This window comes from Hemitrygon akajei, chromosome 32 (assembly GCF_048418815.1).
Source record: "Hemitrygon akajei chromosome 32, sHemAka1.3, whole genome shotgun sequence".
In the NCBI taxonomy this organism is placed as follows: Eukaryota; Metazoa; Chordata; class Chondrichthyes; order Myliobatiformes; family Dasyatidae; genus Hemitrygon; species Hemitrygon akajei.
Genome location: NC_133155.1, coordinates 40,331,093 through 40,358,733, shown reverse-complemented (window position 1 = coordinate 40,358,733; position 27,641 = coordinate 40,331,093). Strand labels below are relative to the sequence as shown.

General features: G+C 45.7%; 1 protein-coding gene across 1 annotated transcript; it reads right to left on the bottom strand.

The window, feature by feature from the left end:
* Positions 1 to 219: 219 nt before the first annotated feature.
* LOC140719778 (uncharacterized) lies at positions 220 to 26,406 on the bottom strand. The gene is made up of 10 exons (XM_073034646.1): positions 26,328 to 26,406; positions 25,276 to 25,326; positions 24,985 to 25,074; positions 19,788 to 19,823; positions 17,724 to 17,768; positions 11,672 to 11,869; positions 10,657 to 10,723; positions 4,806 to 4,979; positions 2,874 to 2,951; positions 220 to 440 (listed from the first exon to the last, which is right to left on the bottom strand). Exons 3-10 carry the CDS (start codon positions 25,048 to 25,050, stop codon positions 238 to 240), a joined length of 867 nt encoding a protein of 288 aa, XP_072890747.1. The 5' UTR covers positions 25,051 to 25,074; positions 25,276 to 25,326; positions 26,328 to 26,406; the 3' UTR covers positions 220 to 237.
* Positions 26,407 to 27,641: the final 1,235 nt, after the last annotated feature.

Genomic DNA, 27,641 nt, shown 5'->3' with positions numbered 1-27,641 from the left:
CCCAGAGAACACTTTCAACAGTGCCACAAGAACTGCAGAAAGTTAAGTTCTGCCTTATGCTGAAACTCAGATATCTTACCAAAACCATTTAAATAACTCTGTGGATAATGTTCACTTTAAAAGGCTGCTCATGTTATTTGCCCAGAGGAAATAATCAATTGAAAATGACCAAACTGCCACCGATCCTCCACCCCACACCCACTGCTTCAAGACAAGTGATAAAAATGTAAGTCTTTATTAATTAATCCAGGAAGATGGTCCTTTTGAATTCTTGGCATTATAAGGCTCTGGCATCTGCATGGCACATTGTGATGGCAAACAACGGCCATCTTTTCCAGTGGGTCCTTGAAGACCTGGTGGCCCTGGAACACCTGGGATTCCTTGTTGGCCGGTGGGACCTGGTGGACCGATTTTACCATATCCTGGAAGTCCAGGTGGACCTGCGAGGGAAAGGCAAAAGATTGGACACTCTCATTGATTAATTCAAATTGGCACCATGAACTAGAGGAACAGTAATCCATAAACAACTAGTGATATCAGAGAGCAGAGGGCTGGATGCTGACAGTAATGGAAAGGTCTAATACCCCACTGTCTGAACCAGGCATATTTTCACATTGTGTGGGGCTGACAGTCAGAGGCTGACTGCTTCTGAGATATGAGGCGCTAGGGGTGGGAGATATGTAGTCTCAGGGTCAAACAGTCTGGTATTATTCATGAAGGTCTGCCCCAGGGAGTAGAAATGCACTGCCAGGGGAATTGTGGAGGCAGATTTCAGAGAGCATCCAACAGGCTAAGTAAAAGAAACAATAGAGTGGACTATCATCTAATGGGGAGAAGGCTCAATTATAGGTTGAATCTGTGGTAAAGGAGGCAAATGCAATGTTGGCATTAATTTCAAGGGGGGAGATAGAATATATAAGCAAGGAGATAATGCTAAGCCTTTATAAGATACTAGTCAGGCCGCACTTGGCGTATTGTCAACAATTTTGGGCCGGGTATCTCAGAAAGGATATGTTGTCATTGGAGAGATTCCACAGGGGGTTCATGAGGATGATTCTGAGAATGATGGAGTTAACATGTATGGAGCATTTGTCGGCTTTGAGCTTGTACCTAGAGCATCAAAGGATGAAGGTAGAGCAGTAGATGTAGTGTAAATGGATTTCAGCAAGGCATTTGATAAGGTACCACATGTAAGGCTTATTGAGAAAGTAAGGAGGCATGGGATACAAGGGGACCTTGCTTTGTGGATCCAGAATTGGCTTGCTCACAGAAGGCCATATTCTGTGGTTGTAGACAGGTCATATTCTGCATGCAGGTCGGTGACCAGTGGTGTGCCTCAGGGATCTGTTCTGGGACCCCTTCTCTTCATGATTTTCATAAACGATCTGGATGAGGAACTGATGACACAATGGTTGGGGGTGTTGTGAATAGTGTGGAGGGCTGTCAGAGGTTACAGCGGGAATTGATAGGATGCAAAACTGGGCTGCAAAGTGGCTGATGGAGTTCAGCCCAGATAAGTGTGAGGTGGTTCATTTTGGTAGCTCAAATATGATGCAGAATGTAGTATTAATGGCAATACTCTTGGCAGTGTGGAGGTTCAGAGGGATCTTGGGGTCCGGGTCCATAGAACATTCAAAGTTGCTGCTCAGTTTGATGCAAACACAAGGAAATCTACAGATGCTGGAGATTCAAGCAACACACACAAAATGCAGTCCTGACGAAGGGTCTCGGCCCGAAACGTTGACTGTACTTCTTCCTATAGATGCTGCCTGGTCTGCTGCGTTCCATCAGCATTTTGTGTGTGTTGCTCAGGTTGACTCTGTGGTTAAGAAGGCATACAATGCATTGGCTTTCATCGCCTGTGGGATTGAGTTTAAGAGCTGAGAGGTAATGTTACAGCCATATAGGACCCTGGTCAGGCCCCACTTGGAGTACTGTGCTCATTTTTCGTCACCTTACTACAGGAAGGATGTGGAAACCATAGAAAGGGTGCAGAGCAGATTTACAAGGATTTTGCCTGGATTGGGGAGCATGTCTTATACAGGTTGAGTGAACATGGCCTTTTCTCCTCCGAGTAGCAGAGGATGAGAGGTGTATAAGATGATGAGAGGCATTGATTGTGTGGATAGTCAGTGGCTTTTTCCCAGGGCTGAAAGTCCTGACACGAGAGGGCACAGTTTTAAGGTGCTTGGAAATAGGTACAGAGGAGATGTTAGGGGTAAGGTTTTTATGCAGAGAGTGGTGAGTGTGTGGAATGGGCTGCCAGCGATGATGGTGGAGGCAGATACAATAGGGGTTTTTTTTTAAAAGAGACTCATGGAGCTTAGAAAAATAGAGGGGTATGGGTAAAGTTATGTAATTTCTAAGTACATTTTCAACACAGCATTGTGGGCCAAAGAGACTGTATTGTGCTGTAGGTTTTCTATGTTTCTATATGGCGAGAAGGCAGGTGTATGGGGTTGAGTGGGATCCAGGATCAGTTATGATGGAATGGCAGAGAAGCATTCTCTACTATGTCTTATGGTCTAAAAATAAGTGTTATGCATAGTGCTGGTGGTGGGGCAAGATGGATCAGTCTCTGACTGAACTGGCTGAATGGCATTCTGCTGTGCCCCAATTCATTGAAGTGTGGTTAATTACTCCAATGACAATGCCTACTGGGACATACTGGTCCTGTTTCCCTCCATCTGATGTCAGTACAGACACACCAGTCCTTCTGAAGATGCCTGTAGTCCTCCATATGACTCCCTCATCTCTGCTAATTGCCATGGGCAGATGCTGTGAAGAAGCATGTGAATCCAGGTGCCCCCCACTCAGACTGCATTGCTGGGGTAAGGCATGTTTACAGACAGATTAGCAGAAGAATAACTCACCTTGTGGCCCAGGTGAACCAGGATCTCCCATGTGACCCACACCTTTATCGCCTTTATCTCCTTTTAGGCCAATTGGTCCTAATGAGAAGTAAAAACATTAAACGTTTAATAAAGAGTCACCTTTAAATAATCCAAACAGATTCAATAGAAGTGAATAATTTAAGTTACATACAACACACCAACTGGGACTAGATTAGGTCATGAGTTCTGGAAACCAGCTCCATCATTCAATGACATCATGGCTGATCTCCATATTCCCAACCATTCCCCAGGAACCTTTCAGTAGCTTGCATTTAGTAAGAAATTATTAACCGTTCTTTCAACATTGCCAGGACAGGGACAGTGCAAGTTGGGTACAGGTTACATCCTTCTTCACTGTCTCATCACATTCCAAGGCACGGACAGAGTAAGTGGAGAGGTCACATGACATTTTTCCAGTACACACTACCAGGACAGGGTCGGCATAGTCTGAGCAATTCCACATGCTGGTGATCTATCAGTGAGTGCAGCTCAGTCTATTGGAGATAGAGCTGGGGCAAGGCAGAGAAAGAAGGGGAGACAACCTTTGCTAGTGGCGTGGGGAAGAGGATGGTCTTTTGTCCAGTGCTAAGATTGGTAGCTGTGTAGAGGGGGCTTTTGGGGCAGGTGAAGAAGCTGGTTGGTAGCAGGGCTGAGCTGTGCCAATTCTACAGGTAGGTTCCATTGCTGTTTTCAAGTCAAACACAAAGTAACTCCCTCTCCTGAATTATATTGATTAGCTACACCACCTTGCTGAAGGGAGCTTGTTTTAAACCCTTCCAGCTGTCCTTTGGTGAAAGACATCTCTCACATGTAAAGTACAGGAGTACATTAATATCTTCAGCCTTCTCTCCATTCCACACACTCCTGCTCCCCACTTCCATATTTTGTTGTTAACAGGGTTAGGACCCCTTACTCAGCTTGGACCCTCCCACAGATAATGGCCATTCCACTGGCTGTGTCAGCAATTCACCTCAGAAATGAGTTTAATTTGACAGAAGTTGATGGGGTGGTTAAGATGTCATATGATGTGTTGGCTTTCATTTGTTGGGGGATTGAGTTCAAGAGCCATGAGGTAATGTTGCAGCTCTATAAACCCTGGTTAGACCACAATTGGAATATTGTGTTCAGATCTGGTCACCTCATTATAGGAAGGATATGCAAGCTTTTGCTGTGGAGATTCACCAGGATGCTGCCTGGATAAGAGACAATGTCTTATGAAGATAGGTTGAGCAAGCTGGAGTTATTATCTTTGGAGTGAAGGAGGATGAAAGGCAACTTGACAGAGATGTACAAGATGATCAGAGGCATAAATCGAGTGCAGACATTGCAAGGAGACAGAGCACATTAGAAGGAGATGTCCTACCATTTGAGCTGACAGTGCCACTGACCTTGTCCTATGCCAGAAGCAATAGGCAGAGAAGTTGAGCCAGAGGCCAATGATGGAGGGAGGACTGTCTGGGGGAACAGAAAATCCAAACATGGCGAAGCAACCTGAGCCTGAACCCTCAACTCCCCACCAGTCAGGCACCATGAACTCACTCAAGTAGTCACAGAGGCCCTTCGGCCCACTGAGCATACCAAACCTCAAGTACCCATTGACAATTTTATTCCTGATATTTTCTCACCAACTTCCCCCAGCCACCCACTTCCTAAAACTCATTGACATACCAGAGACAATTTACGATGGCCAATTAGCAGACAAACTGCTCAGCTTTAGCAGCTGGTAGAGAACGCAGAGAGTGCCTGGTGCAGGTGTCTACAAACAGTGAAACAGTCTCCATAAGGACTGCACTGGAGGTCGGGATCAAATCTGAGACGCTGGAGCTGGGGGACTGCACCAATCTGCAGCTGCTCACTTAAGCGTTAATGCAGCCGCTCTTCCCAAACCTACACAGTGGCTTTGCCCCATACCTTTGGGTCCTGGTAATCCTGGCCGTCCATCTCTGCCCATCTGTCCTGGCAATCCAGGTTGTCCTGGCTGCCCTGGATGCCCGGGGGGTCCGACTTTGCCGGGGGGTCCTGGCCTTCCAGGGCTGGCATCGTCTGACGAAGAACGGAAGCTCGCCATGTAGTAAGTCATTCTCTCTGCAAAATAGAGAACGGGCATTGAATGAACTACAGTTTCCTATTCAATATTCACTCCAGGAACGTCTAATCCCCACCAGCAAATGATGGAAACAAAATTGTAGAGTCATACTGTAGGGAAACAGGCCCTTCAGCCCATCGAGTCCGCACTGGCCATTGATCACTCTAATTCTATTTTCTTTCTCCACAGCTCATTTCAGATTCTACCACATACCGAGGGCAATTCAGACAGGTTAATTGGCCTCATGGCAGGTCTTTGGGATGTCGGGTGGGGGGCGTGGCCAGGTGGAGAGTGTGGTCATTTAGGGGAGCCTCAGGCAGTCGCAGGGTGAATGTGCAGACTCCATGTAGACAGCACATCCTGCTCATTGGAGCTGTGAGGCAGCATGGTAATGTAGTGGTTAGCACAACGCTTCATAGTACCAATGATGCAGGTTCAATTCCCGCTGCTGTCTATAAGGAGTTTGTATGTTCTCCCCGTGACCACCCCATAGATTTCCTCTGGGTGTTCTGGCTTCCTTTCACAGTCCAAAGACTATCGGTTGGTAGGTTAATTGGTTATTGTAAATTGTCCTGTGATCAGGCCAGGGTTAAATCAGGGTTGCTGAGCTTGAAGGGCTGGAAGGGCCTACTCCACACTCAATGTCAATTTATAAATACAAATGTTGGCAGAGTTAAGGTGGGCTGCGAGACTAATGGGAAGACTGTTATGCGTGCCTTTACTGAGCACCTCCTCTGCTTAAAGAACAGCTGGTGCTGAAAGTGGCAGGCAGCATAAAATGGGAAGCCAACACAAAGTTAGCGAACTTCAGCTCAGCTGTACTGCACGATATGTAGGGCTTCAAAGGTGGATTGGTTTCAGTTGAGTGACTGCAGCATTTTAACCACACACTGATATAAAATATATTGCTCAGCATGGCTGAGGGATCAAGACAACAATAACTGGAGATCAGAATCAGGGTTATTATCACTGACTTATGTTATAAAATTTGTTGTTTTGTGGCAGCAGTACAGTGTGATTCTAAAATGTACAATAAATTATAATAAGAAATATATCTAATAATAATAAAGATAAATAAGTGGTGAAAAAAGAGAGCAAAAGTAGTAAGGTGGGCATCATGGGTTCATTGTCCATTCAGAAATCTGATGGCCGAGGGGGAGAAACTGTTCCTAAAACAATGAGTGTGTACCTTCAAGCTCCTGTACTTCCTCTCTGATGGTAGTAATGAGAACAGAGTATGTCCTGGGTATCGAGGGTGATGGATGCTACTTTTTGAAGATGTCCTCAATGTATGTTAGTGCCCATGATGAAGTTGGCTGAAAATACAACCTCTGCAGCATTTTCTGGTCCTGGGCAGTGGCCCTTCCATATTGTGAGTAGTTTTGGTCACGTAATTACTGGAAGGGTATTAATAAGGTTGAAAGAGTGCAGAGAAGGTTTACAAGGATGTTGCCAGGACTTGAGAAACTGAGTTACAGAGAAAGGTTAAATAGGTTAAGACTTTATTCCCTGGAGCATAGAAGAATGAGAGGAGATTTGATAGAGGTATATAAAATTATGATGGGTATAGATAGAGTGAATGCAAGCAGGCTTTTTCCACTGAGGCTGGGGGGCGGGAACCAGAGGACATGGGTTAAGAATGAAGGGGGAAAAGTTTAAAGGGAACATTAGGGGGAGCTTCTTCAAACAGAGAGTGGTGGGAGTGTGGAATGAGCTGCCAGATGAAGTGGTAAATGTGGGCTCACTTTTAACATTTAAGAAAAACTGGACAGGTACATGGATGAGAGGGGTATGGAGGGATATGGTCCAGGTGCAGGTCAGTGGGACTAGGCAGAAAAATGGTTTGGCACAGCCAAGAAGGGCCGAAGGGCCTGTTTCTGTACTGTAATGTTCTATGGTTCTATACCAGATGGTGATGCAACTACACCAGATGAAATGACTGACAAAACTAGCTGAACTTGTTCTGCAGAAATGCCAGCAGCTGCTAGACCAGTATCACTTACCTGTGCATAATGAACGGTGAGTCTTCATTTCAACAATGTTTAATGCAAGGTAAATGATGCATACATTAAAAATAATTTTTTCAGTAAAGTGACACACTTTCCCATTTCATTAGTGGTTCCTTCAATCCACAGACTGGATTGGGAAGGCTGCTCCCATCTGCTCATTCTACACCCACAATATTGCTACCCAGAAGAAGCCAAAGGGTGAGCCGGCTTCACAGAGCAGCCCAGGATTGACAGGAGGAGCTATCTGGGCTGGAGCTGGAGAAGGGAATGAGCTGTGTGAGAGATGTTGTGGGAGGTGAGTTTGTGCTCTTGAATGAGGTGTGTTAATGGGCTGAACCTACACTCTGGGAGACCTCTCTGGGTTGGAGTGGACAACAGAACAAGAATTTGCTGCTACCCAGGCCGCTCCAGCAGTATTTCACTTCCAGACAGGAGCTGAGCCAGCAATAAAGCCCAACTCACAGGGATTGGTCGCCTGCACAACTTGAGCAATGTGAGTGGTGATGGGCTGGAGTGTGGAAAACCATGTCTCTGGGGAGACACCTAGATTGGAATCGTGTCTATTGAAAGCATTGTTCTGCCTATAAGTGGCATCTCTCGTAAAGCCACCAAGCTGTTCCCTGATGGGTTTGGTGAGGTTTACAAGAATGATCCTAGGAATGAAAGGGTTAACGTATGAGGAGCATTTGATGGCTCTGTCCTTGAAACCGACTGAATATTCAAACAAACACACACAAAATGTTGGAGGAACTCAGCAGGCCAGGCAGCATCTATGGAAAAAAGTACAGTCGATGTTTCGGGCCGAGACCCTTCTGGAGAAAAAAAATCTGAAGAGTAGATTTGAAAATTGGGGAGGAGGGGAGAGAGGAACGCCAAGCGATAGGTGAAACTTGGGGGGGGGGTGGATGAAGCAAAGAGCTAGGAAGTTGATTGGTGAAAGAGACAGAAGGGGTGGTGGGAGGAGCATGATTGTATAGGTAGTCAGAGGCCTTTTCTCAGGGCTGAAATGGCTGTCAAAAGATGGCACAGGTTTAAGGGGCTTGGGAGTAGGTACAGAGGAGATGTCAGCGGTAATTTTTTTATGCAGAGAGTAGTGAGTGCATGGAATGGGCTGCCAGCAACGGTGGTGGAGATGGATACGATAGGGTCTTTTAAGAGATTTTTGGACAGGTACATGGAGCTTAGAAAAATAGAGGGCTATGGGGAAGTGTAGTAATTTCTAAGGTAGGGACATGTTCGGTACAACTTTGTGGGCCGAAGGGCCTGTATTTTGCTGTAGGTTTTCTATATTAACATTCGGAGTGTTTCTATGAGATCCCCCTCATTCTCCTGAACTCCAGTGAATACAGCCCAAGAGCTGCCAGACATTCCTCATACAGTAACTCTTTCATTCCCGGAATCATTTTCATGAATATTCTCTGAATTCTCTCTAATGTCAGTATATCCTTTCTAAAATAAGGAGCTCAAAACTGCACACAATACTCCAAGTGTGGTCTCACGAGTGCCTTGTACAGCCTCAACATCACATCCCTGATCTTATATTCTATACATCTATAAATGAATGCCTACATTGCATTCGCCTTCTAACCGACTCAACCTGGAGGTTAACCTTTAGGGTATCTTACAGAAGGACTCCCAAGTCTCTTTGCATCTGTGCATTTTGAATTCTCTCCCCACCTAAATAATAGTCTGCCTGTTTATTTCTTCCACTGAAGTGCATGACCATACACTTTCCAATATTGTATTTCATTTGCCACTTCTTCATCCATTCCCCTAAACTATCCAAGTCTCTCTGCAGGCTCTCAATTTCCTCAACACTACCCACTCCTCCACCTATCTTTGTATCATCGGCAAATTTAGCCACAAATCCATTAAAACCTAGTCCAAATCATTAATATACATCGTAAAAAACAGCGGTCCCAGCACTGGCTCCTGTGGAGCTTCACTGGTAATCGGCAGCCAGCCAGAATAGGATCCTTTTATTCCCACTCTCTGTTTTCTGCTGACCAGCCAATGCTCCACACACACTAGTAACTTCCCTGTAATTCCATGGGCTCTTATCTTGCTAAGCAGCCTCTTGTGCGGCACCTTGTCAAAGACCTTCTGAAAATCCAAGTACACCACATCTACTGTATCTCCTTTGTCTACCCTGCTTGTAATTTCTTCAAAGAATTGCGGTAGGTTTTTCAGGCAGGACTATCTTGTCATGTGCCTCCATGTACTCTGTAATCTCATCCGACAATTCCAACAACTTCTCAACCAAATGTAGTTTCCTTTCTGCTACCTCCCACTCTTCTTAAATAGTGGAGTAACATTTGCAATTTTCCAGTCATCTGGTACAATGCTGGAATCTATCAATTCTTAAAAGATCATTGTTAATGCCTCTGCAATCTCCCCAGCTACTTCCTTCAGAACTCAAGGGTGCATTCCATCAGGTCCAGGAGATTTATCCACCCTCAGACAATAAAGCTTCCTGAGCACCTTCTCAGTCATAATTTTCACTGCACTTCACTGCATAATTTTCTCTTCCCTGAATGTCCGGTATACTGCAGACGTCTTCTGCTGTGAAGACTGTTGCAAAATGCATTCAGTTCCTTTGCCATCTCTGCATCTCTCATTACAATATCTCCAGCATTATTTTGTATTGGTCCTATATCTGCCCTCGACTCTCTTTTACCCTCTATATACTTAAAAAGGCCGGCTGGTGACGCAGTGGCATCAGCGCCGGACTGAGGGGCAGGAGGTCTTGAGTTCGAATCCAGCCGGCTCCCCTGCATGCTTTTCATCCGTGCTGGGTTAAGAGCAGGTGATCTTTGGGGAAAAAAAACTCACCCTGAAGAAGGCAATGGCAAACCACTGCTGTAACTTGCCTCGTACGCAATTTCCCACTACTTCAAGAGCGGTGTGGGAGGAAGTCGTCCGCTAACTGGAGAAATTGCAGATGCGACGTATCTTTTCTTTTCCTTATAGTTAAAAAAGCTTTTTGTATCTGCTTTGACATTAGTCTCCAGCTTTCTTTCATTATTCATGTTGTGTGGTGTATGTTAATAATATAGGACGTTTAGTGTATGTTGTGTGGTGTATGTTAATACATAGGACATGTTGAGTTTACAAAGAAGATAATATGAATTCATCCACCTTAATTTGTTTTTCAGTTTGGTCTTTGAAAATAAATTAAGGTGGATAAATCCCCAAGGCCTTATGTGATCTCTCCCACAGTTATTGAAAGAGGGAAAACAGGAGAGAGCTGACAGAAATCTTTGTATCCTCATAAGCCACATGTGAGGTCAGGAGAATTGAAGCATAATTTTAAGTTGACTGGAGGAAAGTATAGGAGGTATGTCAGGGGGGTAAGTATTCTTACAAAGAGAGTGGTAAAGGCAAATACATTAAGAAACTGGGCACATGGATGATAGAAAAATGGAGGGCTATATCGGAGGTAAGGGTCAGATTGACCTTACAGTAGATTAAAAGGTTTGCATAATAATGTGTAACATATTCTATGTTACGTAGTATGTCCAAATATTCCTTTGCTTAAGAAGGGCAAAATAGATAATCCAGTAAATTATAGGCCAACATGACTGATGGGATTGCTCCTCTAGAAGCTGGCATGGACCTATTGGCCAAATAGCCTTGTGTTATTACAAACAAGTAAGAACATACTCACGGTCAAAGATTTTCATAACTTCCTGTCTGATTAACCTCTTGATCTCATCAAAGTTAACAGCTTCTCCCTGATGGAAGGAAAGTGACCATTGTGTTACTTTCAGCACATGGCCCTCGATTGATAATGTACCTGGCTAAGAGTCTCATGTTGAAAATGCCATGTGCTGCCTAACAGGATTGTTACATTGGTTAGAAAACCTGTGCGTACGGCTCTGCCACACATTACACAGACATTTTACAAAACACATTCTCTAACACCAGTGAGCTGAGCTTAGTCTTGAACATGGAAGTGGCCTGGCTGGTTCTTTGATCAGATAGAGATATAAACTATAGATAAACTTTGTGTTCGTTGCTTTAAACTATGTTGTGTTATCTATGATTTGGTGAGTCACTCAGTCCTCAGATATACAAAGACAGCTGTATAAGGTTATTGTAATGTGAGGCCTCGTATTCTCTTGCAGAGAACAATGTTCCCACAGATGGGAAAGGTGACACAGTACTGGTTGCTATAATGGATATGGTTTATTTGGATTATGTTGAGGCTTTTGGCAAGATTTCTTCCAGGATAGAACTCAGATGAGCAGGCATAATGTGGTGTCTGTGAGTTGTGGCAGCCTTAAACCTGCCAGCTTTTGGAAAGTCAAGTCCTAGTGTTCTGTCATGTTGTACACAATTTCAGAGCAGACACAAGCAGCTGTTTGTATGGTTCTCCCTGTGACACCTACAACCAAAAAGGTCGCTCCTGTTGGTTGCTGGTCCAAAGACCCAGCAGTCTTCTGGTAACCACAGCAAGGGAACCATGGTTCTATGGTAACCACTGGAAGGTAAACAGGGTATCTTAGGATGAGGACCTCTCAGGCAGCAGTGCCTTTGATCAGGACAGTTCCCTGAGGAATGGAGAGTTTCCAGTGATGCTGAGAACAACTGCATGGGATGCATGGTCCGGTGACACACAGTCGTGTCCTGAAAACAGCTTATCTACATTGATCACTGATGAGATGAGGAGCACTCCATACCGCAGACCCAGGTGTTCCTGGAATTCCAGCAGCACCGGCAGGTCCTGGCGGTCCAGGTAACCCTCGTTCTCCCCGAGCACCGGGGGTTCCGGGAGGTCCAGGTAGTCCCATTCCACCACTCTTGCCTGATCCAAAGGACACGCCAGGCATTCCTCTCTCACCCTGGGCTCCCTTCGCTCCTGGTCTTCCTGGTTCACCCTTTGGAAAGAAAGCAAAGAGAAGGGATTAGCAATTCATTCCCTAGTGAATTTCCCATCACTAGTGGGAGCAGTGTGTGGTAGCTACTGCTGTCTGTGAACGTGCATAGAACATAACAGTACAGGCCCTTCGGCCCACAATGTTGTGTTGACCTCTTAATCTAATCCTTCACTCCTACATAGATCCCTATTTTTCATTCATCCATGTGCCTAAGAACCTCTAACATACCCTTAATGTATCTGCCTCAACCACAACCCCTTCCATGTACCCACCACTTTGTGTATCTAAGCAACAGCACAACAGCTTGGTACAGTATCAGAGGACCCAGCACTTCGACTATATGATGAACGATACTTGTTTGGGTTGATACCAATCATCCCCCATAGGTCAGCAGATTTAAAGTAAGATTCTTCTTCCTATTTCTTAACAAAACCTGGAAATGGGAGTACCTGGACATCCCATTTCTTCTGAACAAATATTAGCTGCGATTGTGAAGCTGCTGAACAAGTTCACTGAACGAACAGGAGACAGAGGCCATCTGAAATTTCATTTCTGCTCCGCCTTTCAATATGATCATGGGTGATTATCCTAATTCTGTTCCTGCTTTTTCCCCATCTCCCTCAATCCCTCTAGCCCCAAGAATTATATCTAACTCCTTTAAATAAGATAAATATTTGATTTATTAGTCAATTCTACATCAAAACACACAGTGAAATGTGTTGTTTGCATCAAATCAAATCACCAGGGATTGCACTGGGGACAACCACAAGTGTTGTCGTGTTTCCATTGCCAACAGCTTTTTAACTCTAACCATATGTTGGAATGTGAGAGGAAATCGGAGCACCTGGAGGGAACCCAAATGGTCACAGGGGCAATGTACAAACTCCTTGGTGACAGCGACGGGAATTGAACCTCAATCTTCCAATCGGTGGTGATATAAGGCATTATGCTAACTGCCATGCTACAGGTCCAAAAAGCCATCACAAAGATTTCCTCCTCCACAGTATTATTGTTAACCTTCTTTGTGGATTAATTAGTCCTGTACCTATTGATTAAGTAATTCAGTCATTCATTTATTTTGTTTCTGGCAGTTCATGAACACCAGGAGATTATCCACTTCAGATGTCCTCTGAATTGAGTGACAAGTGAGGCTGCCTTGGTGTGGATGTTTAAGAGCTGTCCACGTTGGATGCACTGGGCAAGACTGTGACAGGAGGGCAGCCACTTTTCCCCTGGAGGGAGTTAATGGAACTGGTCTGGTTTTATGTCAGTCCAGCCCGTTTCATGGTCAACGTTAACACTGGTTTTCCATTCCAGCTTTTCACTGAAGACATGGAATCACATTTCCAATTGTTTAACGGGACTGCAATGTGCATCTCCTCTTTACTGCAGATCTCTGGATTATGGCCCAGGAATGTGACCACTCTGTCTGCAGGCCAGCCTAGGAGGGAGAGGTGGAGAACATGGTTCCTCCATGTCTCCCACAACAGTTGATTGTTTCTTAACACTTTCAGAACATTCTGAAATTTTGACAAACTTCTATAGATGTGTGGTGAGAGTATATGGACTGGCTGCATCACAGCCTGATGTGAAAACACCAATGTCCTTGAACGGAAAAAGTAGTGGATACAGGCCAATCTGTCAGGGGTAAAGCCCCCCCCCCCCATCACCACTGAGCACATCTACATGGAGTGCTGTCGCAGCAAATGAACATCAATCATCAGGGACCCACACCACTCAGTCCATGCTCCATCAGGAAGGAGCTACAGGAGACTCAGGGCCCACCCCACCATGTTTAGGAAGAGTTATTACTCCTCAACCATCAGGCTTTTGAAACAAAGAGAATAACTTCACTCAGCATTACTTTATTTTATTTTTTTTATTGATATACAGTGCAAAATAGGCCCTTCAGCCCATTGAACCATACTGCCTCACTTGCCCCATTTGCCCCATCACTGAACTGTTCCCACAGAACTGACTCACTTTCAAGTCAAGTCACTTTTATTGTCATTTCGACCATAACTGCTGGTACAGTACATAGTAAAAATGAGACAACGTTTTTCAGGACCATGGTGAACATGACACAGTACAAAAACTAGACTAAACTACGTAAAAAACAACACAGAGAAAACTACACTAGACTACAGACCTACACTGGACTGTGTAAAGTGCACAAAACAGTGCAGGCATTACAATAAATAATAAACAGGACAAGGTGTCAGTCCAGGCTCTGGGTATTGAGGAGTCTGATAGTTTGGGGGAAGAAACTGTTACATAGTCTGGTTGTGAGAGCCCAAATGCTTCAAAACCTTTTCCCAGATGGCAGGAGGGAGAAGAGATTGTATGAGGGGTGCATGGGGTCCTTCATAATGCTGTTTCCTTTGTGGATGCAGCGTGTAGTGTAAATGCCCGTGATGGCGGAAAGAGAGACCCCGATGATCTCAGCTGACCTCACTATCTGCTGCAGGGTCTTGAATCCAAGATGGTTAAATTTTTGAACCAGGCAGTGATGCAGCTGCTCAGGATGCTCAAAGTGCTCTCCCTGTAGAATGTGATGAGGATGGAGGGTGGGAGATGGACTATCCTCAGACTTCCCAAAAGTAGAGATGCTGCTGGGCTTTCTTTGCTATGGAGCTGGTGTTGAGGGACCAGGTGAGATTCTCCGCCAGGTGAACACCAAGAAATTTGGTGCTCTTAACAATTTCTACCGAAGAACCGTCGATATTCAGCAGGGAGTGGTCGCTCCGTGCCCTCCTGAAGTCAACAACCAGCTCTTTTGTTTTGATCACATTCAGAGACAGGTTGTTGGCTCTGCACCAGTCCGTTAGCTGCTGCACCTCCTCTCTGTAAGCTGACTCGTCGTTCTTGCTGATGAGACCCACCACGGTCATGTCATCGGCGAACTTGATGATGTGGTTCGAGCTGTGTGTTGCAGCACAGTCATGGGTCAGCAGAGTGAACAGCAGTGGACTGAGCACACAGCCCTGGGGGGCCTTCGTGCTCAGTGTGATGGTGTTGGAGATGCTGCTCCTGATCCGGACTGACTGAGGTCTCCCAGTCAGGAAGTCTAAGATCCAGTTGCAGAGTGAGGTGTTCAGGCCTAGTAGGCTCAGCTTCCCAATCAGTTTCTGAGGGATGATTGTGTTGAATGCTGAACTGAAGTCTATGAACAGCATCCGAACGTATGTGTCTTTTTTGTCCAGGTGGGTTAGGGCCAGGTGGAGGGTGATAGCAATGGCGTCATCTATTGAGCGGTTGGGATGGTACGCAAACTGCAGGGGGTCCAGTGAGGGAGGCAGCAGGGTCTTGATGTGCCTCATGATGAGCCTCTCAAAACACTTCATGATGATGGATGTAAGTGCAGCAGGACGGTAGTCATTTAGGCAGGACACTGAAGACTTCTTCAGCACAGGGCCAATGGTGGCGGCCTTGAAGCACGTTGGAACAGTGGCGCTGCTCAGGGAGATGTTGAAGATGTCAGTGAGAACATCTGCTAGCTGGTCTGCACATCCTCTGAGCATTCTACCAGGGATGTTGTCTGGTCCAGCAGCCTTTCGTGGGTTGACCTTGCACAGGGTTCTTCTCACATCGGCGACGGAGAGACACAGCACCCGGTCATTTGTAGGAGGGGTGGACTTCCTTGCCGCCACATCATTTTCCGCCTCAAAACCGGCGTAAAAGTTATTCAGCGCACCTGGGAGGGAGGCATCACCTGCATAGTCAGGTGATGTTGTCCTGTAGTTGGTGATATCCTGGATGTCCTTCCACATGCGCCGCGTGTCACCGCTGTCCTGGAAGTAACTGTGGATTAGCTGGGCATGTGCAGGCTTTGCCCCTCTGATGACCCGAGACAGTTTGGCCCTTGCTGTTGTTAGAGCTACTTTGTCGCCTGCTCTGAAGGCGGAGTCGCAGGTCCTCAGCAGCGCACGCACCTCTGCGGTCACCCATGGCTTCTAGTTAGCGCGTATAGTGATGGTCTTGGACACAGTAACATCATCAATGCACTTGCTGATGTAGCTGGTCACTGATGTTGTGTACTCCTCTAAATTGGTAGAGTCGCCATCGGTTGCAGCCTCCCTGAACATGTGCCAGTCAGTGTGCTCAAAGCAGTCTTGAAGAGCAGAGATGGCTCCTGATGGCCAGGTTTTCACCTGCTTCTGAACTGCTCTGGAGCGCCTGATGAGCGGTCTGTATGCTGGGATTAGCATAACAGAGATGTGGTCTGAGTATCCGAGGTGGGGGCGTGGCTCTGCCTGGTACGCGTCGGGGATGATTGTATAAGTAAGGTCCAACGCATTCTCCCCTCTCGTTGCAAAGTCCACATACTGATGGAATTTGGGGAGCACCGACTTAAGGTTTATGCGGTTAAAATCACCGGCGACAATAAACAGTCCATCAGGGTGTGCATTCTGCAGTTCGCTAATAGCCCCGTACAATTCACAGAGCGCCTCCTTAGCAATAGCGCTGGGGGGAATGTAGACACCGGATACAAGAACAGAGTTGAATTCCCATGGCAAATAAGATGGTCTGCATCTGACAGCCACAAACTCCACTAGCAATGAGCAGTGTCTGGAAACCAGCACAGAGTTCTTACACCATTCCATGACGATGTAAATACACAAACCACCGCCGCGAGTCTTACTCCGCTGCATCCCTGTCCGCACGAAACAAGGCGAGCCTGTCTAGCTGAATAGCGGCGTCCAAAATTATTTCAGTGAGCCATGTTTCTGTGAAAACGTACACAGAGACTCTGTACTCCCGCTGAGTATTTTGTTGGAGTCGGATGTAGTCCGTTTTATTGTCCAGGGAGTGGACATTGGAGAACAGAATGGACGGGAGAGCCAGCTGGCTAGGGTTCGGTTTTTTGTCTGGAACGGACCCCTGCCCGCTTCCCTCGCTTCCGCTTCCTCGCACATCACTTACGACGTCTCCATCTCCGGCTACCAGCATCAGGCGAGTCCGAGGAATGTAGGCCCGTTCCCCTCAGCAAGCCGAGGTCGCGTACTTCAACCAGCAGATCTTTGTGAAGGTTTGTTTTTGGACGATCTCTGTATTGTTGTATCTGGCAATGGTAGATAGCCGCTCTGTTATCCATTGTGCCCTAATCGAAAATTGCGTATCAAACTTAAGTTAGAAAATTAAACTAACACCAGGTCTGAAAGGCTGCCATGCCGCACTGCCTCATGGGAAGGACTCTTCATCTCGTGTACTCAATATTTATTGCTTATTTCTTTATTATTATTATTTTTCCCTTTTGTATTTGCACATGTTGTGTATCTGTCCTGTTGGGAGTGGTCTTTCACTGATTCCACTGTATTTCTTGGATTTACTGCATCTGCCTACAAGAAAATGAATCTCAGGGTTGTATATGTTGACATATATTACTTTGAAATTTTGACCTTAAACAAGTTCCTTATTTCTCCAACAGATCTAGCCTGGGCACTGCTGGAGCCCCACTTGAAGCGCCACATGATTGCTCTGCTGAGGTCCTGCAATTGCCTCTCAGCACGGCCATTGTGTCTCAGACGACAGAGAGCTGGTGTTGGGCAGCAGCAAGTGGTGGCCTGTGAACTGGTGCATGGAAGCCCTACACTGTGGCGTATTGTTGACTGTGGAGAGCAAAATCTGGGTTACTACACTGTGTGGGTGGACAATGCTCACGTAGTGAGCTGCACAAACGTTGGGGCGGGGATGACATTACTCAGCCAGTGAAATGAATGCCTTCCTCAAATGAGTTATTAACATATGCTGGGTGTGTAACACCTTTACATATGTCATTGGTTCAGAGCAGAGTTGAGTTATCTCATTACATTAACCTCCCCTCAAACACCTTAAACATCATGTCATGTCTTACCTTTGCCCCTGGAGGCCCCACACTCCCAGGAACACCAGGTGATCCCTAAGGGAGAAGAACAGTGAATATTAGAGTTTGGAAATAAAGCACAAGATGTGATGGATAAAAGTCCATGAAGTGGAAAGGCCACTACTGCCAGTTCGTTTTGTGCTACCCACCACGAATGAGTCCAAGGAACTACAAGTCTGGCTTACCACATGGAATTTCAACATAGCAGCTGAAGAAGAGAGCAGGCTGAACAAGGGGAGGATTGTAAACCCTTGTCAAAGCAAGGAAGGGGCAAATCAAGGGTTGTAAAACAATGGTGAGGCAGAGGGACTTGAGGGGTGATACACCATCAATAACTCTCTGAGACGTGAGGCAAGATATCGGCTTTTATTGACTGGAAGAAAGAACAAGCAGTAGTTGACCACCATACTACATCCTGGAGACTGAGGGCAGGGCTCAGGCCTCAATCGCCTTTATACCAGGGTCTGTGGGAGCAGCCACGGTCAGTGAGAGGGGCCACAGGAGCAGTCAGCAGGGGGGGCGTGTCCAGACAGGTATATGTAGTTCACCACAAGGGGTTTCACTGAAGAGGAGAGAATTGCTCGTGTCACAGTGAAAGAAAGGTATTAGTGGGAAGGAGGGATTAAAAAAGGGGCTGTCACTCCTGAAAAGGGGAAGGACACATGAGAGCTACCTTCTAGTGACCACAGGCATTAACAATAAGAAATGGATCATTAAAAGTACAGTAATGGGTCTTCTTGGTGGCAAATGATTGAAAAACTACAAACTTTAAATCTCTGGTCAAAACATGGGGAGAGAAAGGGCAGTAGGTACGAGCCGTCAGCCTGGTGCGGGTGGGAACAGAGTCTCAGAGACAACGGACAGGGTGAATGAGTCTAGTTGCAGAGGCACTGGTGAGCAGAAGATAGTTTGGAAGGTAAATGGCAAATTGGTTTTTCTTACAAGATGGCTGTGAAGTCTAGGGTACTGGTGAGATCACACCTGGAATGAAGTGCAGTTTTAGTCCTGTTTTAAGGATTAAGTGTTAGAGGCAGTCTGAAGGAGACACATTGGGCTAATTCTGGGGATCAGAGGGCTGTCGTCTCAAAGGTAGCCGAAGGATTTAGATCTTTAGATCTTTACAATATTCTAAAGATGACGAAGGACAGATAATGAATTGATTTCAGTAGAGGAAAAGTCTCAGACAAAGGACATAGTTACAAGATTTAGGAGATGTTAAAACTGACTTGTCAAGGAACAAGTTCTTGCAGCATGTGGAGAATCTCTGGAATTCTCTCCCTTGGAGGGTTGCAAAGGCTGCATCATTCAGGGTATTTAAAGAGCAGGTAGTAAATGCATCTTAAAAGATTTGGGTATTTGGGCCACTGGAGGCAGGAGAAGAGATGAGGCCTGTCATAGTTGCATTGAATGGTGAGGCATGCCTGAGGGGTTGAGTGCCCTACTCCTAATCTCATTTTTTTTTCTATTCTTGTGCTCACTCGTGATGAATGAAATAAACCACATGTAGCAGTTTCCCCGTGAGGTGTCAAATGCAGAGAGCAGCCCCAATGCACAAAGTATCTGATCATGGTTGTAGAGACCTCAGGAATGAGACTAGTGAGATGGTTGTGTCAAAGAGGCTGGGCAGGGTGCAAGCATACAGGGTCTCTGGATATTTCCTTTCCTGTATCATCAATTTGAAAATCTACATGTGTGATTGCTAGAAAACTGGCTGTATAACAAAACCATAAAAGCTTTGACTTGGATTCCAAGAGAAATGCAGCCACAGTCCTGCTGGGATGTTGTATTTGAGGACAATCCTCCTATACTTCCTGATGTGGGCTCCTTACTGGAATGGGTTACATCTGGTACATTGGAGAGACTCAAGCAGGATACCTGTGGCTTTGCAGGTATCGGTTTTGCTGGAACCAGGAGCTGCTTCATATCCAGGAGAGTTTTGCTGGAACCAGGAGCTGCTTCACTGCTTCATATCCAGGAGAGTTTAGACCCCCAGCTTTCAGTTATTCTCTGGTAATGCCACTCTTGCCTGACGCTGGAATAATTTTGACAACATACCTCTTTTCCTATTGGACCATCACTGCCAGGCTCTCCCTGAAGGAATGGAAGAAGACACAGACAGCAGTCAGTAAGTGTCCCACAGTGTTCTGTTGCACACTTTACAGAAGATTCATCGACTAACCGTATAACTTTCCCTCTCATATCTGATGACTATAATTTACTCTATTGAAATGAAAGAACCACACTGGGCCTTAACTGCATTCACCCTCAGGCCTGGCACTCAGCCTCTTGCGTATAACCATATAACAATTACAGCACGGAAACAGGCCATCTTGGCACTTCTAGTCCATGCCGAACACTTACTCTCACCTAATCCCACTGACCTGCACTCAGCCCATAACCCTCCACTCCTTTCCTGTCCATATACCTATCCAATTTTACTTTAAATGACAATACTGAACCTGCCTTTACCACTTCTACTGGAAGCTCGTTCCACACAGCTATCACTCTCTGATAAAAGAAATTCCCCCTCGTGTTACCTTTAAACTTTTGCCCCCTCTCAACTCATGCCCTCTTGTTTGAATCTCCCCTACTCTCAATGGAAAAAGCCTATCAACGTCAACTCTATCTGACCCCCACATAATTTTAAATACCTCTATTTCCCCCCTCAACCTTCTACGCTCGAAAGAATAAAGACCTAACTTGTTCAACCTTTCTCTGTAACTTAGGTGCTGAAACCCAGGTAACATTCTAGTAAATCTCCTCTGTACTCTCTCTATTTTGTTGACATCTTTCCTATAATTCAGTGACCAGAACTGTACACAATACTCCAAATAGGCCTTACCAATGCAGTGTACAATTTTAACATTACATCCCAACTCCCATGCTCAATGCTCTGATTTATAAAGGTCAGCATACCAAAAACTTTCTTCACCAACCTATCCACGAGATTCCACCTTCAGGGAACTATGCACCATTATTCCTAGATCACTCTGTTCTACTGCATTCTTCAATGCCCTACCATTTACCATGTATGTCCTATTTGGATTATTCCTACCAAAATGTAGCACCTCACACTTATCAGCATTAAACTCCATCTGCCATCGTTCAGCCCACTCTTCTAACTGGCCTAAATCTCTCTGCAAACTTTGAAAACCTATTTCATTATCCACAACGCCACCTATCTTAGTGTCATCTGCATACTTACTAATCCAATTTACCATGCCATCATCCAGATTATTAATATATACGACAAACAACACTGGACCCAGTACAGATCCCTGAGGAACACCACTAGTCACCAGCCTCCAACCTGACAAACAGTTATCCACCACTACTCTCTGGCATCTCCCATCCAGCCACTGTTGAATCCATTTTACTACTTCAATATTAATACCTAACAATTGAACCTTCCTAACTAACCTTCCATGCGGAACCTTGTCAAAGGCCTTACTGAAGTCCATATAGACAACATCCACCGCTTTACCCTCGTCAACTTTCCAAGTAACCTCTTCAAAAAATTCAATAAGATTTGTCAAACATGATATTCCACACACAAATCCATGTTGACTGTTCCTAATCAGACCCTGTCTATCCAGATAATTATATATACCATCTCTAAGAATATTTTCCATTAATTTACCCACCACTGACATCAAACTTACAGGCCTATAATTGCTAGGTTTACTCTTAGAACCCTTAAACATTGGAACAACATGAGCAATATGGCAATCTTCCGGCACCATCCCCGTTTCTAATGACATTTGAAATATTTCTGTCAGAGCCCCTGCTATTTCTACACTAACTTCCCTCAGGGTCCTAGGGAATATCCTGTCAGGACCCGGAGGTTTATCCACTTTTATATTCCTTAAAAGCACCAGTACTTCCTCCTCTTTAATCATCATAGTTTCCAAAGCTTCCCTACTTGTTTCTCTTACCTTACACAATTCAATCTCCTTCTCCTTAGTGAATACCGAAGAAAAGAAATTGTTCAAAATCTCCCCCATCTCTCTTGGCTCTACACGTAGCTGTCCACTCTGATTCTCTAAGGGACCAATTTTATCCCTCACTATCCTTTTGCTATTAATATAACTGTAGAAACCCTTTGGATTTATTTTCACCTTACTTGCCAAAACAACCTCGTATCTTCTTTAGCTTTTCTAATTTCTTTCTTAAGATTCTTTTTACATTCTTTATATTCCTCGAGCATCTCATTTACTCCATTCTGCCTATATTTATTGTAGGTATCTCTCTTCTTCCAAACCAAGTTTCCAATATCCCTTGAAAACCATGGCTCTCTCAAACTTTTAACCTTTCCTTTCAACCTAACAGGAACATAAAGATTCTGTACCCTCAAAATTTCACCTTTAAATGACCTCCATTTCTCTATTGCATCCTTCCCATAAAACAATTGTCCCAATCCACTCCTTCTAAATCCTTTCGCATCTCTTCAAAGTTAGCGTAGCAGGCAGCCCGTGCAGTGAGCCGTATAGATGAGCTGGTACAAGCCTCCATGTCACCTCCTTGCTGGGACCCGCCTTGTCCGCAATGTGGACATGGGCACCAGTGGTATCTGGTGCACAGTATCCAGTGCAATCACCAGTCCAGGCTGATTGCTGGGAATGGGACACAAAGGCATGGGGTCTTTGTCTAGATAGTGTACTATCTAGACTTGAGGAGCTAATGGATTGGGGAAGAATGAAGTTCAAGACCAAGAAGTCAAAGAGCTTTGTTCTTAGGAGAGGAAAGCTGGTTGACTTTTATTTCACCCTTTGTGGAGAGGAGATTCCATCCATTCAGGACCAACCAGTTAAGAGCCTCGGGCGATGGTACACAGAGGAGCTGAGAGACACCAAGAGGGTTCAAGAGACAGGAGAACAGATCAGCAAAAGTCTGGTGTCTGTCGACAAGTGTGGCTTGCCTGGCAAGTTGAAGTTGTGGTGCTTGCAGTATGGACTGATGCCACGGATAATGTGGCCACTGACTGTCTATGAAGTGGCAATGTCCCATGTTGAGGCAATGGAACAGAAGATCAACAAGTATATGAAGAAGTGGCTTGGAGAACCAAGCAGCCTCACTAATGTTGCATTCCACAGTAGCCAGACAAAACTTACCATCCCAGTGCAATCCCATGTTGAAGAGATCAAGGTAGCCAAGGTAGGATCATTCCTGATGCTTCGAGACTCAAAAGACCCTGTCATCAAGAACACCCAGCCAGATGTGAGATCAGGCAGGAAGTGGTCAGCCTGGGCAGCAGTTGATGAGGCAGAGTCTAGATTGCAGCACAAGGAGATGGCTGGGGCCACCCAGCTCGGCTGCCAGGGACTTGGATGGACAACCCACAAGTGGTAGTCATCTTCTACAGGTAAGCAGCGTCGTGAGCTTGTAATACAAGAAATATGAAGTAGAAGAGGAGAAGAGGTTAGCTAAAGCAGCTGGCCTGACCAAACAAGGGGCTTGGACAAGGTTGAACAAGTTAGGTCTTTATTCCTTGGAACATGGAAGGTTGAGAGGGGACTTGATAGAGGTATTTAAAATTATGAGGGGGATAGATAGAGTTGACGTTGATAAGCTTTTTCCATTGAGAGTGGGGGAGATTCAAACAAGAGGACATGAGTTGAGAATTAGAGGACAAAAGTTTAGGGGTAACACGAGGGGGAATTTCTGTACTCAGAGAGTGAAGCTGTGTGGAATGAGCTTCCAGTAGAAGTGGTAGAGGCAGGTTCAGTACTGTCATTTAAAGTAAAATTGGATAGGTATATGGACAGGAAAGGAATGGAGGGTTATGGGCTGAGTGCAGGCCAGTGGGACGAGGTGAGAGTAAGCGTTTGACATGGACTAGAAGGGCCGAGATGGCCTGTTTCCGTGCTGTAATTGTTATATGGTTATTGGACCTGGTGGGAAAGTGTTGAACAACGACATCTATCTTGGAATGTTCTGTGACAGATGGAACCGCTCTGCATTTCTTTTCTATACAGAGCAGTGTATGACCTGCTCCCAACACCTGGTATGAAGATAAGACAGACAGGTGTGCTGCTTATGGTGAGAAGGGAACACTTAAACATATTTTGAGTGCATGCAGAGGCATGGACACTTGGAGACATAACAACGTTCTCAAAGTTGTAACAGAAGCGGTTGAGCAGAGAGTACTGCAGCACAACTTATCTCATGCCCCATGCTGCACAAAACATCGCATATCATTTGTGAAAGAAGGCTCCAAGTCAAGGGTGTACAGCGCAGGCCCACGATCAAGCATACTTTCTTCAGCCAGTGATTGATGTGTCAAGGCCGACCTGGACGGGAAAGGCAGTTTCCCAGAGCAAATAGTTTTCACCATATTGCGTCCCAAGATAATTGTCTGGTCTGACACCAGTAAAGAAGTGGTTATTGGTGAACTCACAGTCCCCTGGGAAGACAACATCGATGAAGCCCATGAGCGCAAGTTAACCAAGTATGCAGAATTAAGATCAGAGTGCAGAGGCAGAGGGTGGAAGGTCTCATGCTATCCATTCGAAGTAGGTTTCTGTGGCTTTACTTTGCGTTCACTTTCCAGAAGTGGCTGCGTGACCTTGGCTTCACTGGAAGAGAGATCAAGTCAACCAGCAGGGCTGTAGCTGAGGCAGCAGAGACAGGATCATCATGGGTGTGGAACAAGTACTTCCAGAGGGGCAGATAGTCGGACAGTGTATCGATCTTTTGTAAACTCTTCAGTAGCTGCATAGATACCTGAAGAGTAGACTATCTGTTGGATGGAAGCGACCAACAACTCTGATAGAGGCAGATGCCAAGTTTTTAAGCTCATCAGTGGGAGGTGGTGCTTTAGCACTGCTGGCCCACCACCTCGAAGGAGTCTTGATCACAAATGGGCCGAAACTCCTGAAGACAGGTGGCAAATCAACTGATGATCCCACTGATGATAGCACAGGATAGCTAACATCTTAGTCCACGTGTATTTTCAATTCTAATTCTTAGTGTGAACTAGTTAAGACTCTTCTATCTCCACCATGACTTCATCTCACTAATCTTTGCCAACATAAATACTATGCAGCTATAATCCTACATCCCAAAGGTAACTAAATCAGGAGAAGGCCCAGACCTGACCAGGGTCATACTAGATGTGGCAAGTTCTCCATACAAAAGCTCACCCATCACCCTGTGATAATGCTGTCCACCCGATCTCCATGCTGTCCCGATATGGATATGGAGTGCTGATGAGTGGCAGCAGGGAGGTGGTGCAACAGTGGAGAATACTCACCATTAACCCTGGTGATCCAGGGGGACCAGGGGATCCAGCCATGCCGGGAAGACCTCTTTCTCCCATCGGCCCTCGATCACCCTTTGTTCCCTATAAAAGAGCAAATTTGGAAGCATAAACAGTCAGAGGAGGAAAGATGTGAGCAACGCTGTGGAATGTGAAAGTTCAGGAGGGCAGTTCCAGGAGAAATGAGGCACAGACAGAGGTAAGGGTGGAAACAGAGGGTGTGGGAGAGAGAGGGAGAGGGGTGTTTTAATGACTGGGGTGCATGGGTCTCTTGTCTCAACTCACCACTCCTGGTGGTCCTGCTGGGCCTGGGCTTCCTGGAATTCCAGCCGTGCCCTGAGAAGAAGGAAGAAAGTTGTCATCAACTCATTCACTGGCTTGCAGCCTGCTATAAAATATGCAGGATCCTGCCTATTCATTGACTCTTGGCTGCTCCCACGGATAGAGGATCCTGCTATTCATTGGCTGAGAGCCTGCTTTGAGTGGTACCTTTCACCTGAGAGTAGCAGTGGCAGCTTCACGATGTTTCACAATTGCCCACAGCCCACACACCAAGGATAGAGGAGCTAGAAGTTCAACAGACCTCTGGGCATGGTGAATGTCAAGTCCAGTCAACTTTTATTGTCATTTCGACCATAACTGCTGGTACAGTGCATAGTAAAAATGAGACAACGTTTTTCAGGACCATGGTTTACATGACACGGTACAAAAAACTAGACTGAACTACGTAATAAAAAAAAACCACAGAGAAAGCTATACTACAGTCCTACACTGGACTGCATAAAGTGCACAAAAACAGAATGTGGGCAATGATCTGGTCACCGTGGTGGGGCCTTGTAGATTGGAGGGGGTGCACTAGTGGGAAATGATCTTTCGTGCTCTTACACCAAAAAGACTGTCTTATTTTGGGGTGGTCCTGGATCTTTCTAGGAATCCATTCAAACAGTAGTGTACAACGTGCTCTCCGAAACAAATGAACATTTAACCAGAGGGAACTGGATAACTCACAGGAGAGGAAAATAATGCTGGCTATGGGGAAAGAGTGGGAATAACTGGAAAAGTCTTTGTGAGATCCAGCATCTTAGCGGCTTGAATGAGTCCTTCAGTGCTCAATAATTCAGGTTCCAATTGTTATGTGAGATACGTGTGACCAGTCCTGGGGTCACTGTGACATCTTAGAGCTTTCTCAGGACAGAAGGCAAGAGGCTGTTTCTTCTTTCTCAGGCCTCTCAGAGTACAGCAGGTAAGGGTTGGGCTTAAGGTAAAAGGAGGGGTGGCAGCTTCCCTGTTTTACCAGGCTCCTCATAGGGGTGAAAAGAACCACTAATAATACTCACAATGTGCCCAGGAAGTCCTGGTGGTCCTACAGGCCCTGGTGGACCAGGCTCTCCCTACAAACAAACACAGATCCACTTGATTAGATGCTTGCACTTCTGAACTCCATGTTCCCATGTCGCATTGGCAGTTATGTCAGACCTACATCTCCAAAAAGATTCACAGACCTTCCTGTCCATCGAAAAAATATTGCTGTTTTGTTTAGTTAACGGGTTCACCTTAAACCTGCTGCCAACACAAGAACAGTTTATAAAGCAGTTTGGGTCACCCTATTGGAAGAAGGATATGAAAGCTTTGGAGAGGGTGCAGAAGAGACCTAACAGGATGATTCCTGGATTAGAGAGTAAGAGCTATAAGGAGATGCTGGACAAACTTAGGTTGTTTTCTCTGGAGTGGCAGAGGCTGATGAAAGTTTATATGATGATGTCAAGCATAAACAGAGTAGACTGCTTATAACTTTCTCCCAGGGTTGAAACATCCAATACTGATGGCAACACAAGTGAATCTGCAGATGCTGGAAATAAATAAAAACACAAAATGCTGGCAGAACTCAGCAGGCCAGACAACATCTATGGGAGGAGGTAGTGACAACATTTCGGGCCGAAACCCTTCATCAGGAGTGAAATAACATGGGATGGTCAAGGGGGGGATAAGAAGTGGGGGCAGGGATGAAGTAGAGAGCTGGGAAGTGATAGGCTGAAGGGAAATGGGCTAGGGCGAAGGTGGAGAATTATGGGAAATAAAAGAGAAAGAAAGGTAGGGCTGGGGGGAGATTATAGTGAGGGGGGAAAAAAGAGAAAGAGAACCAGACTAAAATTATAGATAGGGATGGGGTAGGGGGGGCAAGGGTATCAACGGAGGTCTGTGAGTTGAATGTTCATGCCAGCAGGTAGGAGGCTACCTAGGCGGGAGGTAAGGTATTGCTCCATCAACCTGCGTGTGGACTCATCTTGACGGTAGAGGAGGTCATGGACAGACATATCGGAGTGGGAGTGGTCTGTGGAATTGAAGTGTGTGGCCACAGGGAGATCCCGCCACTGCTGGAGGACTGAGCGCTGGTGTTCGGCGAAACGGTCTCCCAGTCTGCGGCGGGTCTCCCCAATGTATAAATGGCCACATCGGGAGCACCGGATACAGTATATCACCCCAGTTGACTCACAGGTGAAGTGGTGCCTCACCTGACAGGACTGTCTGGGGCCTAGGATGGTGGTGAGGGAAGAAGTGTGCGGGCAGGTGTAGCACTTCTTCCATTTGTAGGGATAAGTGCCAGGAGGGAAGTCAGTGGGGAGGGATAGGGGGGATGAATGGACAAGGGA